This window comes from Cibotium barometz, chromosome 16 (assembly GCF_041138505.1).
Source record: "Cibotium barometz isolate CiBa-2024 chromosome 16, ASM4113850v1, whole genome shotgun sequence".
Classification (NCBI taxonomy): domain Eukaryota; kingdom Viridiplantae; phylum Streptophyta; class Polypodiopsida; order Cyatheales; family Cibotiaceae; genus Cibotium; species Cibotium barometz.
The window spans coordinates 23,724,071-23,742,353 of NC_141061.1; the positions used below are offsets into that span (position 1 = coordinate 23,724,071).

The 18,283-nt window shown below is 41.8% G+C and overlaps 1 protein-coding gene across 1 annotated transcript; it reads right to left on the reverse strand.

Annotated features, from left to right (window-relative positions):
- Positions 1-3,113: 3,113 nt before the first annotated feature.
- On the reverse strand, positions 3,114-6,195 carry LOC147630468 (cytochrome P450 98A2-like). Its single transcript, XM_086810345.1, has 3 exons — positions 4,683-6,195; positions 4,154-4,551; positions 3,114-4,014 (listed from the first exon to the last, which is right to left on the reverse strand). The coding sequence occupies exons 1-3, from the start codon at positions 5,182-5,184 to the stop codon at positions 3,385-3,387; spliced, it is 1,530 nt and encodes a 509-aa protein (XP_086666471.1). The 5' UTR covers positions 5,185-6,195; the 3' UTR covers positions 3,114-3,384.
- Between the last annotated feature and the right edge of the window lie 12,088 nt (positions 6,196-18,283).

Below are 18,283 nucleotides of genomic sequence, written 5' to 3' on the forward strand. Positions count from 1 at the left end.
AAATTATTGTGAAGGAAAATTTACTATGAAGGCAAGTTATGATAGACAAAAAACAAAAAACAAAAAAGCTAACTAGCCTCTATACTCCTCATCCATTGACTCATCTTCATCTTCATCTTCATTTTCTTCTTGATTATCCTATATTACATAAGATTAAGTCTATGTTAAAATATAAACTAGGTAAACACCTAAAAGTTACTTAATTATAAAAAATAAAAGAGTAAATTAACTTACTAGGACAATAGAAAACTTGCTGCTTCTCTTGCCATAGTAAAAGAGTAAATTAACTTACTAGGAAAATACCATCGTAGTTTAAGCAAACTTGATTAGCATGCATCTATGCATGGTGAAAATTGTGAAGAGAAATCGCATGCCTAACAAAATCATGATATGTTTTTAAGTAATTGATATTTTATCAACTAATATCGTGTGTTGAGAGTTTACACTAGAAGGAATTTCTTGAAACTTTATACTTAATGAGAGACGACACTTTTCCAAAAATCTCTAAAAGCAACAAAATAATTTTTTTTTACAAGGCTAGTGTTTAAGGCAACTCACAAGTTCCTATCCACCAATGCACTTCTCATTGGTGGATGATCTAATTTTTTAAAGGCTTATGGAAAGCTTAATCTTCTTGTCCAACACATGTCCATGCTCCAACTTTGCAGTTTGTGTGTTGAGAAAGTTCCAAAATCAACAAAGAAGAAGCATTGGGAAGGTGGGGAAGCGAGCATCAAAATACATCAAAGGGACATATACGAGCATGATATCACTCACACTTCAAACAAAACCTTGAGTGGATTTTGTGACTCAGAACGAGTGGATGGTTCAAATGCAAGCCATGATTAAGGGTGTGCACCATGCATCACTAAAAGGCAATCTATTATGGCTCTATCATGTCCCTCTATGTAGTCTCTATACCAAGTTGCATACTAGGCAATATGGTTAAGGAGGATTTTGAGAAACACATTGTAGCCAAATCATTTTGAATATGGTAATGAGAGGTGCATGGCAATTGTAAAGAGCCTTGTTTGCATGCTTGCGCTAAGCACATTGAAATCCAATATATGACTTTGTGCATGAGCTTATCATGGATGGAGTAGTGATGCTAGTCTACTACCCATTATTAGAGAATTTAGTGGAAAATATTATGATGTAGAGCTCATTACTACTTAATAAAACTCAAACTACAACTAATTGGGATGCATATAGCTACGCAAAGTTGAGGTTGATTTTTTTTAAATAAACCAAAGATAAAATATTGTATAAACATTGAAGGTTGATAAAAACACTATGAAAACAAAACACACATTAGTCTTCAAAGCATCAAAGGAAAAGGGGGAATTAGGATCCTAGAATTCAGTTTGAAGAAAATGAATAATCAATGGTCTCTCTCTCTCTCTCTCTCTCTCTCTCTCTCTCTCTCTCTCACACACACACACACACACACACACACATCAGATCAAAGCTAAGGCAAGCTTCTTCTAGAAAAAAAAAAATCCTTGTGTCATTTTTGTGTGCACACAAAAAAGGGTGTCCGTCCGATGTGCTCTTTCCGGACACTAGGACAAATGCTTGGGCTATGATCTTTCCACATAACTCCTTTAACCTCCTAGTTCTTCGATTTTATTTTTTTTAACGACTACCCACTTCCATTTTAGAACATTCAACGACTTACTACAATCTATGCAAGATAGTCCCCCAAAAAAATTTTAAAAGACTACTTTGCCATTGTATAAACCCAAGTCTCCCACTATCATAGTACACATGTAAACATGAAGATCCTCATAGCACATGTAATCACAGAGAAACTACATCGAGCCATTGAAAATAATCCCTTGTTAGTGTTGAGCTAAAGAGTATAATTGTGTGTTCAAGCCGACGCCTAACTTGGGTAGGGAAATTCCTATCCGGAAATCCGCCAAGTATACAAAGTTTTGAGTGAGTGCGCCAAGTGGCAAGTACCACAGTACCTGGGCTCCTCCGAGAGTTCTTGGTCGCAATCGTGCCCATTTCATGGGTCTTCCGGGGCAATGCCTTAAGGAAGCAAAACGAAACCGTCTCTAAGATTGGGGATGACAAAGCTAATAACAAAAGCGTTTCTCTATTCAATTCAAGTCTCAAAACAAGTCCGCTCGTCTCTAACCCCGGCTCGAAAAACAAACAAAGTATAATTGTGGTAAAGGAAGGTCAAACAAAGGATCAAAGAGGAGCACATGATTACTATGTAACTCTCTTGGTACACAGGTGGTAGATGAACATGCCATTTAAAAGCAATGGCAAACCATCAATCCAAATAGAACCTTTATTTCTTGGGCTGCTTACACACTCCCCATATGGGCAGGACCCATCTGAGCCGCACGTGAGCTCTCTTGCTTGTCTAAGTCTTTGTGTGGAATCACGTGTGAGTCATCTGTTCCCAATCTATAAGTATCAAGATTTCGATAAACTTGTGGTAAGAATGTATCCTAATGGGTTAAAGGTCTTACATAGGATGACAAGAAGGAAACAAGACTTGTAACATACATGTTCATTACTTTTGTAATGCTAGCTTAAAGTCCGGTTAGATCTTGGTGTTCTTTCTTTGCCAATTACAAGTATGAAATTCTTAAAACAGGCAAAACATTTTGCGAACCAGAAGTATGTACCATATCTATATCGTGAAGCTTCAAGTAATTGCAGACCTCGTGGCATTCATTAAGGTGATCTACATGCAACTTATGTTGTTCTACTTCACTATGTATACCGAGAATCAACTAAAATGAAAGAAGATTTTCATGAGTGGGTGCACGATGCCACTCAAGCGTTTCCATGGCAGAACAGGAGTCCCTTGACATGATGGTCCTAGGCAGAAAACCTCCTCTATTTGAACATGTGTAGTAGAATGGTCAAGGGGTTATGTAGATCTTATTAAAGACAGGATATTGGTGATCAATCAAGGAGACTGCTGTTGTACAAGACACCTAGGGTAGAATGGCTACATACGACACCAAGAAATGTCATACAATTACTGTGGGTGTCACCTTAGAACTAAATTAAACAGTATACTCAACAAATAATGTTCACATAGCTTGTTGCATCTAAAAGAGGCATTTACACAAGGATTATGAGTATTTGTTACAAACAAGTGTAATGGAATTGTTTCGAAAGGCTAGTGAGTTGTCCTTTACAATCAGTAGAAAACTACTCTCTTCATAAACATATATCAGGCTTAAAAAACTAGGACACTTAGAGCTGTCATAAGCTTCACGAGCCCTGATCTTACTTAAGCACATGCATGTTCCTTGTGCTTGTGCTCACTGGAAAAGAGAATAAAAACCTTTCAGATTCTGAGAAAAAGCTCCTCAACAAAGAGAAGTGTGACGCGCTTGCATCTCTTCCCACTTACTTTGTATACAGACGGGCAGGCAGACGAGGTTGTGCAACAGCTTCCAGGGGTTTGGCCATAAATGTCACAACTCCTGGGCGCTCAGTCATGTCAACGTCATCTGCCTGCAGCCCTTCTGGAGGTGACCATGTAAACTGGTGAAGTAGGCGGGCAAGCATGAGCTCAACCAGATTCAGGCCAAGCTGGGCACCTGGACAGACCCGGCGCCCGGCCCCAAATGGTAGCAACCTGTAATCATGCCCTTTGATGTCTACATCCTCTTCCAAAAACCTCTCCGGCCTGAATGTCAGAGGATCCTTCCAAATAGCTGGGTCCCTTGCAATGGCCCAAACATTGACATGCACAACAGTCCCCTTGGGCACATCATAGCCGCCTATTTTCACATTTTCTGTTGCCTTGTGAGGAAGCATGAGTGGTGTCGGTGGATGTAGCCGCAGGGACTCCTTGACGACACATTGAAGGTATGGTAGCTTTGAGAAATCTATTTCTTTGGCGACATTTTCCATGCCGATAACTTGGTCGAGCTCCTCCTGGGCTTTCTGCTGCACGCGAGGGTTGCGAACCAGCTCGGCCATAGCCCATTCGACAGAAATAGCTGTGGTATCCATCCCTGCAGTAATCATATCCTGGAAAACAACATAGCAATGCCTTCTTAGTACAAGAATAACAGCTTAATTAGTTGAGCATGCTGAAATATCTGTACCTTCAGTTCACACGCTATACGTAAAAATGGTTGCACATTCCTACCACATTAAATCCACTTACCCAAAGCAGGCCAATGATGTGAGTGTCTGTGAGATCATGCTGCTTCTGCAGTGTAAGGAGGGCATCAACAAAGTGCTGCTTAGCTTCACCGCTTGTCTCTCTGGCAATGGTGTGTTCCTGCATGATCAGCTTTGTCAGGTTGTCACGTCGCGTGCCATGCTTCAAGAATTCCTCCTTCTGCAGGGGGAACATCCACCTGATCCACGGTATAAACTCAGGCGTCTTGATAGACGCACCAAGCTTCATCCCCTGTGCTATAATTTCCTTGAACTCGATCCCTTGTGGATCAACATTGCCTTCACCATCTACAAATCTCTTACCAAATGCAATTCGTGTGATGTTGTTGAAAGCCACAGCAGACAAATATCTCTTCACCATGATGGCCTTTGCTTCAGCACCTGGACACACAACCCCAACCTATTCAATGTATACCCACATCAAGCAAATTGATTGATTACTATCCTTGAAATGTAAGCAACTATTTGCAATAGATAAAAATTGAACAGAAAATTTCATTCTAGTCTCCGACCTTTTCCACCGCAATCCTTGAAAATGCTTTCGACCATGGCAGCAACCTCCTCCTCTCTGAGGGAACGGAGAGCTTCAAGCCTTTTCGGGGTGAACAATTCGAGCGTGCAGACCTTCCGAACTTTGACGTAGTGAGGGCCATAATCCGCCCAGATGAGATCTTGACCATCTCTACTAAACAAGTTCGCAGCCCGAGTCCGGTTTCGGGCTGCAAGCTGTTGATCTTTGTCTTTGAGAACCTCTTTAGCCAGATCAGCTGAGGAGATGACCACATTGAGAGTAGAGCCAAACCAGACAGACATGATGGGGCCATATGTTTTGGACCATTCCCAAAAGCATCTGAATCTCACGGGGGTAATGTCGTACAGGTTGCCAACAAATGGCAGAGGGCGAGGGCCAGGAGGGAGACGGTATCTACGCCGGAAGAGCAAAGCTAGCAAGAGGAGAAGGCCAGCGGAGAAGGGGATGATAAAGTAAAGGTCGGAGTTTAATGGTAGAGCCATGGCCTCGGGGAGGAAGGCAAGAGGCGGTACCGGTCACAGGCAGAGGGGGGAAGGTAAGCACTTAGGGTTTACATGCATCAACGAAGAACCAAGGGATGAGAGAATTAGGGAGAGACAGAGAGAACAAGTGGAGAAAATGTGAATATGGGGGAGGGAGAAAGAAGGTGGGAAGGTGGGTGGGTGTGTGTGTGTGGGGTTTGGTTGGTAGGCAGTGCAGGGTTGAAGAAGGATGTGTTTTACCAAAAAAAGAACCATGGTGGGCTTTGATGAAAGGGATCCCACCATCGACATGTCCTGTGGGTACTACCATTCTGTGAATTGCCCATCACACACCAAACCCTAAAACTCTCTGAGCTTCTGTAACCCTAATTTTACAAATACAGTGACTGTCTTACCCAACCACAAAACCGTCACTTCTATAAATCAATCCCTAATCTAGGGTTTCCCTCGTCTCTACTGCTTTAATTTCTTAAATGCAGGGCTGGATTGTGCAGACAAATAACAAAGAAAAGCCCAAATTTCAAAACCCACGCGCACAAAGCGAACGCTTAAGAAAGTGCTAGATTGAATCTAATCAGGGTTCGAATACATCTCATAAGCTATGATTTCTGTTTGCCCATGATCATGATACCTCGTTTCAGACTCTAAACTCAAATACTACGCAAATCTCTTACAGCCTTTTCTAGAATCTCCAAATTTTTGCCACTTGACAGCTTTGTGAAACTCTTCCTAGTGGAGTGGCTAAGATGGTTCTCGAGAGTCCCGAGGTCATGGATTCCCCCCCTCTCCAAGCGATGGCATGTAGGTTTACGTGTTGTTCTATCTAATTCCAGTCAAACTTTTTAATATATCTATATATATATATATATATATATTCAAGCCCCCCCTCTCCAAGTGGTGGCCTGTAGGGTTTGTGTGCTGTTCTATCTAATTCTAGCCAAACTTTTTGATATATATATATATATATATAAAGAGAGAGAGAGATAGAGAACATCAAAAATAGAGATGGTGTGTGCTCTGCTTGCAATCCTTATATATATATATATATATATATGCACCCAATATCTTTTTTCTAATTAATTTTTAAAGAATATGCCCTTTTTTATAAAGTTCAAATTATGTGGAGGCTAAGGTTTTAGATTTTCATTTGAAGATTTATTTGATGATGGTGATGTGATGTTCTGCATGGTCTTTTGACACATATCCCTTGCTACCTTGGGAGTGGGGATGCATTAACTAATGTGTGTTTTTTTTTAAAGAAGACGTCTCCTCCAACATTCTCTCTCTCTCTCTCTCTCTCTCTCTCTCTCTCTCTCTCTCTCTCTCTCACACACACACACACACACACACACACAAGGCATGCATGAGTTTGTCTATTCTCTCCACTCTGGCTCTGTCCCTCTCTCTCTCTCTCTCAGCTTTGTGTGCAGAAGAGGCCACCATTGGCTCTCCCTCTCTCTCTTCCAACTATGTGCGCAAAGGAGGTCACCACACCGGCTCTCTCTCTCTCTCTCTCTCTCTCTCTCTCTCTCTCTCTCTCTCTCAGGGGACGTAGCCCAAGGGCGCTTCGTGCAGATGAAGGGAGCTAGAAAAAAAACATTGTATTTTTTATGTACTTTAAAAAACCTTATGTTTTTTTATGTATTTTTTATAGTGGTTCTTATGTATTTTTGTAATGGTCTATATGCTTTGGCCATGGCCATGATGTGATGTGTAAAAATGTTAGGTCCTTTTATGTACAAGGATTAAATATTTTGTTAATGTAATGTTTTGTTATGTGTAACAATCTTGTTTTAATGTGTACAAATGTCCGGTTCTTTTATATGCAAGGTTTTAGAATGGTGTTTTAAAGCCTTTTTTTAAATGTTAAAATGTTTAAAACCATTATCTTTAAGGTCTTAAAACCATTATCTTTAAGGTCTTAAAACCTTAACCCTAAGGTTTAAAACCTTAGGACACCTTTGAAATACCTTATATATATATATATATATATATATATATATATAATTTATATTCATTTAGACAATGCTTCTTAATTGCAGCCCTTGGTATGGATGGTGTATCTATTCAAGGACAAGTTTTTCACCCTGCCACATGTTACTCTCTCTAAAACCATCTCCTCTCCTCCTCCTCTAGAGCAACGTGGCAACAGTGTACAAAGGGGCAAATTGTGCACGCGTGGGTGCGGTGTCGTAGCAGCGCGTAGGTGTTGAACTAGTATGAGTTAATATCTCTCTCCTTTCCTCTCTAAAATCTCTCTCTCTCTCTCTCTCTCTCTCTCTCTCTCACACACACACACATGCACATCATATACTAAAAAGGCTTTCTCGATACGATACATGAACAATGTTGTGGGGGCTCCCTTACCATAACCCCCGCCTCCTCTAGTGCTCATCGTACTAGAATCACTAAGGATAGAAGAAAATATGCATGCTCCAAATGTTGAAAGACCGATTAAAAAGTTGTTTATGATCTTAGGAATAGTGCCCTTTACTACCCTTTCCTAAGAGGCCTGAAGTCCACTATGGGGAATAGCACCCTTTACTACCCTTTCCAGAGAGGCCTAAAGTCCACTGTGGGGAATAGCACCCTTTACTACCCTTTCCTAAGAGGCCTGAAGTCCAAAGTCCACTATGGGGAATAGCACCCTTTACTACCCTTTCCAGAGAGGCCTAAAGTCCACTGTGGGGAATAGCACCCTTTGCTACCCTTTCTTGAGAGGCCTAATGTCCACTATGGGGAATGACTCTAAGCACACGAGGGAAGGACTCTAAGCACATGAGGGAAGGAATGCTCTTGACAACTAGTATGAGCACATACAAAAGTCCACTATGGGATATAACTCTAAATGGCCTAGCACATGCAAAAGGAATACTCTTTGGACAACAAGCTCCCAATATGAGAAAGTCATTAAGTGAGCTTGCCCACAACATGCTCCATCTCTTTCCTCATATGGCCTTACATTATCTGTTACATTCCCGTAACGCCGCTACGGGCATTACCACAAGAGGGGACGGCCTCTGGCTCACCACCCAGCCATAGAGGAAGAATGAGGATTGCCACTCATCCCCCAGGCTATATAGTGTGTGACCTGCCGTCCACACTAGCCTGGCCGCCCATGACTCCGCACGGGCGTCCTCTCCCACTGAACCCCGGACATGGCCATCCGGTCTGCCGTCGGTCACAGGCATTACAGCCTACGTGACATTACCCCCCCCTTAAGAAGAGTTTTCGTCCTCGAAAACAAACTGGGGAAACCTTTTGGAAATTGCACTACGGCGTTCACAGGTTGCTACCTCCTCATCCCTATCTGTCCATTTAACAAGTACCTTCTGGTACACTTTATGTCGGGTTTGTCTGTCTCGATACCCAAGAATCCTTTCCGGTTCATGTGGTATCTTTGGTGGAGTGATCAATTCTACCAAAATATCTAGAGAAACTACGTTCCCTAACCCGTGAACTGATTTCTTCAGTTTACTGACATGGAAGACAGGATGAACTTGAGAACTCTCCGGTAACTCAAGTTTGTAGGCTACGTCCCCAATCTTCTTAAGGACCTTGAAAGGACCGCAATATCTAGGAGAAAGTTTATCACACTTTCCCGTTTTCATGGTTGCTGACTGCGCATGAACCTTTAAAAATACAAAGTCACCTTCTGCAAAGGTCACTTGTCTGCGTCCTTTATCGGCAAATGTATTAGCGCGATCCTGTGCGCTAGGATGCTCTCGTGTGCAGCTTTGAGCATATCATTCATTTATCAAGGAACTCCTTGACAGATTGAATCTTCTCCTTATCTAGGCCTACAGCCATCGGAGATCTCGGCTGGCATCCATACATTAACATGAATGGTGTAAATCCAGTCGCTGAGTGTTTGGAGCTGTTATAGGCAAACTCCAATAAGGGCAAGTACTCTTCCCAATTAGATTGCTTCTTACTAATATAAGAACGCAACATATCTTCGAGTATTTGGTTAACTCTCAGTTTGACCATCAGACTCCGGATGATCTACCATACTCATACTCAGAGTAGTATACAACTTTTGAAGATTTCCCTCCAAAAATGACTGTTGAACTTTCTATCTCTATCTGACACTATATCTGCGGGCAGGCCATATAGCTTGTAGAGATGTTCAATAAAGAGTTTTGCCAACTCTGGCGTTTTAACAATTTTCTTCGTGGCAATAAACTTTGCCATTTTAGTTAACTTGTCCACTACCACCCACACCGAGTCATTCCCTCGACTCGTTTTGGGTAAACCGGTAATGAAATCCATGGAAATGCTTTCCCATTTCCCTTGAGGAATCTCCAGCGGCGGATGGAGTAGTTCTCCAACTTTAAGACGTTCATGTTTATTGACCTGGCACTTACTGCATTTCAGCACATAAGTTTGGACGTTCTCAAACAAACTAGGCCAATAAAACTGTCTTTTTTACTAGTGCATAGGTCTTCTGAATCCCAGGATGACCCGCACTTGGACTATCAAAAGTATACCCCGAAGACTCGGCTAGCCTCTCCGTACTCACTCTCGCCTCGCTACCCGTCGCACCTACGGCCAGTCTCTCCGGACTAGCATTACGTGCCGGCGAGGAAGGTGGGCGAGGCTGTGACAAAGTGCATACGCGTACAGCGCGCCAGACCTCTGTAAAGACAGGATCATGCCCATACAAAAGCCATGATCATGCTCACACAAGCCATGATTTGGTATTTCAACCAAAACCCCAAGGCAAATTTCATGCCTTAATTTTGCATCATGTCATTAGCACAGAAGCTAATGTACTGGAGAGCACTCTAGTAGCGTAAGTTCTTAGACTATGCTACTAGATATTTGTAGACTACGCTACCATGTTGCATCACCAACTTGTTAAAACTTCTCCTTGGAAAGCCCTACGGCCATAGGAGAAATAAATTAGAGCCAATCTAATCATGCATCACAAGGATCAGTTCCAAATCTGAGAGATACTCTCTCTTAGAGTAACATCTTTGCACAAGCATATGCTCTAGAATCATGTTGAGTTTCTAACTACCATCAATCTACGGATGGTTAAACTCCACTTTAACTCAGAGTAAATGTAAGTTTTGAAGATTTCCCTTCAAATATAACAATCAAACTTCTTATCTCTTATGCCATACTATATCTGCTGCGGGCAGACCATATAGTATGTGGAGATGTTTGATAAAGATTTTGCACCACTACGGGTGTCTGGAATTACATCCATTCACTTACAACTCTTTGTTGCTATTACCAGACATATCCCTTCAAGTATTGTCTGGACTCACACAACTATTCGAGTTTATGTGATATTTGAGGATATCCCTCCTTTCCCTCAAGAAAGGTTTTTGTCCTCAAAAACTCTACTTTCAAGCGGACTACGCGCTAGTGTCATAGGTCCAAGAACAAATCTAGACCATGTTTAATATCATATGTTATATTCTTGAGTCCTTCCAAGAAACTTTTAAACATCTTGCAACGAAGATGTGGTATAGTGTCTACGCACATATGGTGGTACTATTGATAAACTGCTTTGCAACAGATCAGTGGTTTCACACTTGTAACAAAGTGCTTCATTGTTGCATATTTTTACCCTTCATAAGCGGTTACACACTTATGAATCATTTGGGTGGGTTGTACCATCTATCAAGAAAATTTCAAAGTACTAATAACCACATTATCAATCCACAGATAATGACTGAGCTTGCTGCGAAGCCATAGGTTGCTAGATAATTGATGGTAATTACACAAGCCCAATGTCTCATTACATCATACATTCAATATAAATGCAAACATCACAGTACTTCGTGATGATGAATTTAGGAATTTCATCCTATCCCTGTTTGGTGTTGGTATGAAGTATAACTACGAGAACATTATTTGCTGCCTCCTCATTATAGCGGCAAAGCTACCTACCCATCACAGGTGGCAATCTCTACCAAGCTATAACCAATGACTAGCAAATAAACAAGTACTCTTGTAAGAACTTCATAACCATATCTCACACCAAACTCCTAATCACTACTACGGATTAAATGCCAAGGCTTGCAAAATTGAATGTTATCTGATAGGTAGAGGGGATCATCAAACTACGGATGACCTTGACAACTCACTAGGACTAGTGATGTGTAACTTTTAAGTTACTCCACTCCCTTGCTTATTCCATACCATCGAACAAATCGGTCCCTCGATTTGAGCAACGTCAACATATTTATGAGTACCTCGATACTCATGGATTGTGGTTCGGTAATTTAAAATGTTGATCTAGAGTATCTTTCACTCGAGGATCTTAATGTTATTAGCAGTTATGTATTAGTAGTGAGTAACTACGTACCCACTATCATCACACTAGTAGCTCCATACTAGTCTGTGAGTAACTCCGTACCCACTATCATCACACTAGTAGCTCCATACTAGTCTGTGAGTAACTCCGTACCCAATGACGGACCTCCCCCGAGTGGGAGTACCATATACAACCATCTATAACAAGATGCTTAAGTCACTTGCTGCTAAGAAGTGACTACACAAATTGACCCCTCCATTGCACATTGCAGTACAATTTCTGGTATTACAACACGAATTTTTGGACGTCCTTATCATAGAGGTCAACTTAAAAACTAGTGCATAGGTCTTGTGGAGTCTCGGCCGACCTAACCACACCACTGGTGACTTCCTACAAAAAATGTGGCGCCGAAGTCACCACCTATGTACTTTAACTCCGTAAAGTACATGGTCTTCATCTATCATCTATGGAAAGTTGTAAAACATTCCTGCGAGATGGATTTTTATCACCCTAAAATTATTGTGCACTATTTTAGTGTGAAGAGCTTTTTTTTCCTGGGTACCATGGTTCACCCCAAGCTCATCTTTTGCTAAATTCTCCGATTTAACAAAGATTTGTCTGCCTCCGAACACTCCGGTTCAGCCCCAGACTTTGAGTTTACTTCTTAACACTCCGATTAAGTCAAAACTCACCAGATACAGTAGGATTTACCACTAAGCTCTCCGGCTTAGCCTCCTATCCTAACTCAGCCCAAGTTTATGTACACTACATATGTCGGATCCGATACTAACAACAACCAGGCTCATCTGGAGTGAGATACTACTCACTATTGCCATGTAAAACCTTATTAAATCCATGGAATGCTCCACTCATTCCCAAGGGGTCTTACGACTTATAGGGTTTACACGCACATGAACTTTGTAAGCAACATAGCCTGTCATGCAATATTACAATTGCTTATTTAGGAAAGTAATATATTTCCCAAATTCATATGGTAGCAACTAAAATGTGCTCACACAATCGCACACTTATGTTGAACATAGGCAAGACTACACTTGCAAAATGCTATAGGGCGTCCCCCATGCATGAAACTGTCCAACCAAACTAGTCTTACTGCTAACCTCTAGATTTAGATCACTCCGGAACTAAATCACTCTGTTAGCACTAGTACACCATCATGGTCTTGCTACCTAAAGCTTCTCCGAACTCTCTAACTGGGTTTTATCCCAACTTATGGCTATATTTGGTAATTTTCAAAGTTCAAATTTTATCTTGCACACTTTATCACTACGGACAAGTGTACATACAGACTTGCCAAAGAGTCAAGTTACATGCACAAGCCTTGGCGTCCCATTCCACCAAGACTACAATCGATTCCGTGAGAATTTGATGTCCCATACCATCAAATTACCATTAAACCAATTGATGTGACATATAAAAAGGCTCTTTCCCCCCTCGAAAGATCACCACAAACTCTCGAGCAGTGGGATGTCAACGCATGGCAATAAAAAGAAGAGAAAACCATGCTAGTAAGTTTAAGAACAGTTCTCTTCGATCAAATTGTATAAGGGCATTGAGCATTACATCTCAAGACTATTGTTTTGTCACTACAAAACAAACACAAATTTGTCCGAACAAAATTTTAACTCTAGCAAGACGACGCTCGCAAAAGTGGAAATTGAAATCTGGCGAGGCTACGCTCCCAGAGTCTAACACTAGTCATGTCTAGAGAGTACGTTGCTACTAATGGGGTCATGTGATCAAGGCTACTAGCAGGTAATCGACAAATGCGACCTCAATCCCAGCTATCTTAAATGCCATTGACCAATTTTAGAAGTCATGACCATGGCAAGACTGCGTTTGCAAAAGTGTCTCTACGGACTACATTTGTTCGTCACAATGGACCACATCCAAGTAGACATTTTTCATTGGGTCTAAGCACATTGGAGCCACGAACTTTTTCTTGTGGACTTTCAACAAGAACAATGTGTCTGATCTGCTCTCATATTACTTTGTGGTAAACCACATGGTTAAACCACTAATAGAGAGAATTTATATCATGTATTTATGTATTGTCAACGAATACTTCTCGAACTACGCGAGAACATGAATGCAAAGCATGTGCACATATATTCGTCTACTGCACCATGAATGCAAAGCATGTGCACTACGGCACGAATCAGACATGAGGGTATACGTACACTACGACACGATTGGGACTCTACCAATGCGTCCACAACTGGTACCAAACATTGGAGGATGCAGGCATTGCGCATATTCTCGCGGGCTACTGTCATAGACGTGTTCACTAGGCACAACGGCCATAGAACGGCTTTGTCTCGAAGGACTCGGCACTACGGCCGTGGGATTTGTCTCTCTCTTAGCACGCGGCGCTACGGCCGTATGCGGTGGGTCTCTCTCGTGGAAAACAGGCACTACGGCCACACGACACGACGGCCGTGTGGATTTGTTTCGTGGGGTGTGCCGTTGTTTTGTGTTTTGTTTTGTTTTGTTTTTTTTTCAAAAAATGAAATAAAATAAAAAAATAACGGGCCGGGCCGGCCTTCGCCGCTTCGGGCGTGGCCGTCCACCCGTGGGGAGTGTCCTTAGGACCCGCTGTTGCTGGTTTGCCGCCTGCTGGGCTGGCCGCCCGTTTCATTTTAAATTAAAAAAAATGAACAATTATTATATATATATATATATTTTTTTCTCGTGCGCTGGTCGGCTCGTTGGTGGCCGCCCGCTGACTGCCAATGTGATTTTTTGAAAAAAAATAACGGGCCGCCTCGCCCGCCCGTGGGGGGTGTCCGGCCGCTGGCATGGCCGCCCGGCCGCCCGCTGGCATGACCGCCCGGCTGCTGGCATGGCCGCCCGGCCGCTGGGCTGGCCGCCCGTCGCTGGCCGCCTGGCTGGCCGCAGTGGGGCTGGCCGCCCCTGGCTGGCCTGGTCGCCTAGGCCGGCCACCGCCTGGCTGGCTCGTGGCTCAGGCCAAGCAACCTCCTCCACACGACCCGCCGTGGTAATGTCACGCCTGGCCCGCGTTCGCCCCCCACCCCACACTGGTCAACATAGCAACGGCGCATGTTTTCTACGCTTTCAGCAAAGCCTGGCTGCTACAGCAGGCGTGTGGACCTGACGGGAGCGCTGGCCGCTGCAGCCAGTTTCTATGTCACTGGTGGGGCTGGTTTTGCAGTGGGGCTGTTGCTTCGCCCCCCCCCACACACATACGTGCTCTCGCCCCACGTCTCCCACACCCCTCGTGTGTTTCAATCGTGCTCTCGCCCCAAGTCTCCCACACCGACACACAGGTTTCCTTTGAAAACCTTCAACGCAGAGTTTCTTTTTTTCTAAGCGATTCAACGCAGAAAACAAAAAAAACAAAAACAAAAATTTTGCTTACCTGCGATGCTGCTCCTTGTGTGTGACGGGGAGAGAGAGAGAGAGAGTTCGGAGAGGTAATGTCACGTAGGCTGTAATGCCTGTGACCGACGGCAGACCGGATGGCCATGTCCGGGGTTCAGTGGGAGAGGACGCCCGTGCGGAGTCATGGGCGGCCAGGCTAGTGTGGACGGCAGGTCACACACTATATAGCCTGGGGGATGAGTGGCAATCCTCATTCTTCCTCTATGGCTGGGTGGTGAGCCAGAGGCCGTCCCCTCTTGTTACATTCCCGTAACGCCGCTACGGGCATTACCACAAGAGGGGACGGCCTCTGGCTCACCACCCAGCCATAGAGGAAGAATGAGGATTGCCACTCATCCCCCAGGCTATATAGTGTGTGACCTGCCGTCCACACTAGCCTGGCCGCCCATGACTCCGCACGGGCGTCCTCTCCCACTGAACCCCGGACATGGCCATCCGGTCTGCCGTCGGTCACAGGCATTACAGCCTACGTGACATTATCATTAAGTGAGCTTGCTCAAAACATGCTCCATCTCTTTCCTCGTATGGCCTTGCATCGGTAGTAAAAGATAAATTGCTTTTGCAAAATGCACAAAAACCAATACTTTTAGTGGCCCCATGCATAAACATTTATAAACATTTGCCTATTATAAACATTTATAATAGGCAAATGTTTTTTACCTTGGCCTTGCATCAAAAGATAAATTGCTTTTAGAAAATGCACAAAAACCAACACTTGTAGTGCCCCCTTACCATAAACATTTATAATAGGCAAAACAAGTAGACCCCATGTTAAAAGTGAGCACTAGCCCCTCTTCCCTTTACTAGTTGTATATAAGAAAAACAACCAATCTATCATTGTAGTTTTTTAAAAAAGCATATAAATGCTTTTATCGGTTGGTTTATTTTGGCTAGGTTTAAAGATTATTTATGAAGAAGCCAAAGGGCTCACTTATTCAAGAGCATGACTAAACATCAATACTTTATTGTTTATCATGATTACCTTGAATTTCAAGGGGTTCACTTGAAAATATGTATCACGTGAATTCACTAGGAGTTTTTGAATTCATATTTGTGGCATAAATTTACAAAAATGAATTTTGAAAAAATAGTTATAAGGTTATATAGAAGAAGAGGGTCCCAAGTCTAGCAAGGAATTTCACCCTACTTCTACACACATACACACACACCCCGAGTATCACGAGTGGGTACCAAAAGGGGTCATTCTAAATACTCAAAATTCACAAATAAGGGGTTCTCAAAATACCCCTTGAACGCATATGACATATAGGTTTATTTTAATAGTGAACCCCCGAGGCTTGAATTCAATACGTTGAACATACACTTGGGGTTTTCAAAATACCCCTTGAACACCGTGATATATAGGTTTTTTTTAAAAGTGAACCCCCGATGCTTGAATTCAATATGTTGAACACGCACTTGGGAACAAATGTGGCATGCCTTACCTTACATACACTAGTAAGGAACTAGGTATTAAAACCATGGTTCAAAATTAAAAACCATAAAGTTGTGAATGGGTGGAATGATTAGTCCACGAAACACCTCAAAGAAAACGCTAGTGTAAAGGAATGATTAGTCCACCAAACAACTCAAAGAAAACATTAGTGTAAAGGTATGATGATGGCACAACCAAACAACTAAAAGAAAACATTAGTGTAACGTATGATGATGGCACAACCAAACACCTCAAAAAAAATGGTGTAAGATATGATGATGGCACAACCAAACACCTCACTAATAGTCATAAATAATTAATGTTTCTTCATAATCTTGTACTTGCCAATTATTATTTTTATTGAGGGACATAAAAAATACTGAATAAGCTAAGAAAAATGTGCATGAAATGGAGTACTAAATTGATAATAGCATGTATCAATTAGCGAGAGGGGGTTGGTTAAAATTGAATAACCACAAAGCTAAAGATGGAAGATAATTACATGCTCATCACTTGCATAAAGAAGTGGCAGATTCCAATGAAGAAAAAGCATTTATCAAGTGTGAGAGTTGAACATTTCACTTTCATATAAAGTAGAGACATCTTTTATATTAAAGCCAGGATAGAGCATTATAAGGTCATGTGAGTTAAAACCATATCCTCAACAATTCCTATGCAAGGTGTCTAACAAAGTACTTCAACACAAAATGGAAAATGAATATATTAGTCCCTAGCCAAGGTTGCATAAAATCTTTTAATTTCTAAAACAAGATGATTGTATAAGATCTTTCAAATTTTTAAATTATTATTTTTTAAATGAGGAATTAAAAAGTTTTTGGTTTCTTGAAACCCGAAACAGCCTCCAAAATAACTAGTTGATATTAAGCTATTAAGATTTATGGGAGCAAAGAGAGAAATAGAAAGAATTAATTTTTATCATGAGCTACAGTTTGATATCCACAGTATATCAATATGAAATCTGGCTTTTATTAAAGTTTGATACAATCTTAATTGTATTTATATTTGACCAATTTATTATTATAATCTATAGAATTCACACATTTTGATTGTTGTCACCCCTTGCAGTTACTAACTTCCTATACTCCTCCTTGAGAAACATTGTCCATAGAAAGTATTGCATCAACCTCGACTTGAACTCAGTCATGTCAAATGCCTTCAAAATTTCTCTTGCATACTTTTGCTAAGAAATGAATATTTCATCTAACTTCACCTCAATCTCCAATAAACAAAATGCATAAGACTGAGATTTGTCATTTCAAACTCTAATCTCCTATGTGAGTTGGATCTTCTCTTCATGGTTCCCCATCATAATGAGGTTCTCCACATATAGGAACAATGATCATGTACTTTCTCTCTCAAAGAAAATATAAAAATTTACATTTGATGGGTTTTTAGAAAGACAAATGCTTATAAAAAACATATGTATCCACTGGTACCATGCTCGAGGGGCCTATTTCAGCTCATGCAATGCCTTCTAAAGTTGTTAACCCATTCCTAGGGTTAACAAGAGCTATTGCCATTATCTTACATCAAGGAGTCAAGGTAGGTACACCAAAAAGGTTATACATTCAAGATATGAAGCAATGGTGTCCAAAGCTACACCTTGGACGAGCGCCTGTAATGGTCCGATGGAATACTTAAGGCGATTCCCGCTTCAAGAGCGTGTGATAGCAATTTAGGATGAAGTCCCAAGTGATGTGCTTCATGGATATATTATAAGAGTAGTTATTATAATAGCATTAGGTCTCTTATGAGCCTAAAATGCCCGGCTGGCCACAGTTTAAGTGAGTGTGAACACTTATGGCCATGTATATAAGTGAATTTCTCTCATAATACAACATGCTCTCCCATTGTGCAATTGAGTCTTGCTCTTGCTAGTCTCTCTCCCTAATACATACTAGTGAGTGTGTGTGAGTGAAGTGAGATGAGAGGAGGGACGAATACCCGTA

What these genes read in the sequence shown, in the direction of transcription:
- LOC147630468 (XM_086810345.1), bottom strand. Translation starts at nt 5,184, where the DNA reads ATGGCTCTACCATTAAACTCCGACCTTTACTTTATCATCCCCTTCTCC. An exon ending in CAAGGATTGCGGTGGAAAAG is followed by an intron (nt 4,552 to 4,682) that starts GTCGGAGACTAG and finishes TTGTGTGTCCAG; the next exon opens with GTGCTGAAGCAAAGGCCATC. An exon ending in ACATCATTGGCCTGCTTTGG is followed by an intron (nt 4,015 to 4,153) that starts GTAAGTGGATTT and finishes GTTGTTTTCCAG; the next exon opens with GATATGATTACTGCAGGGAT.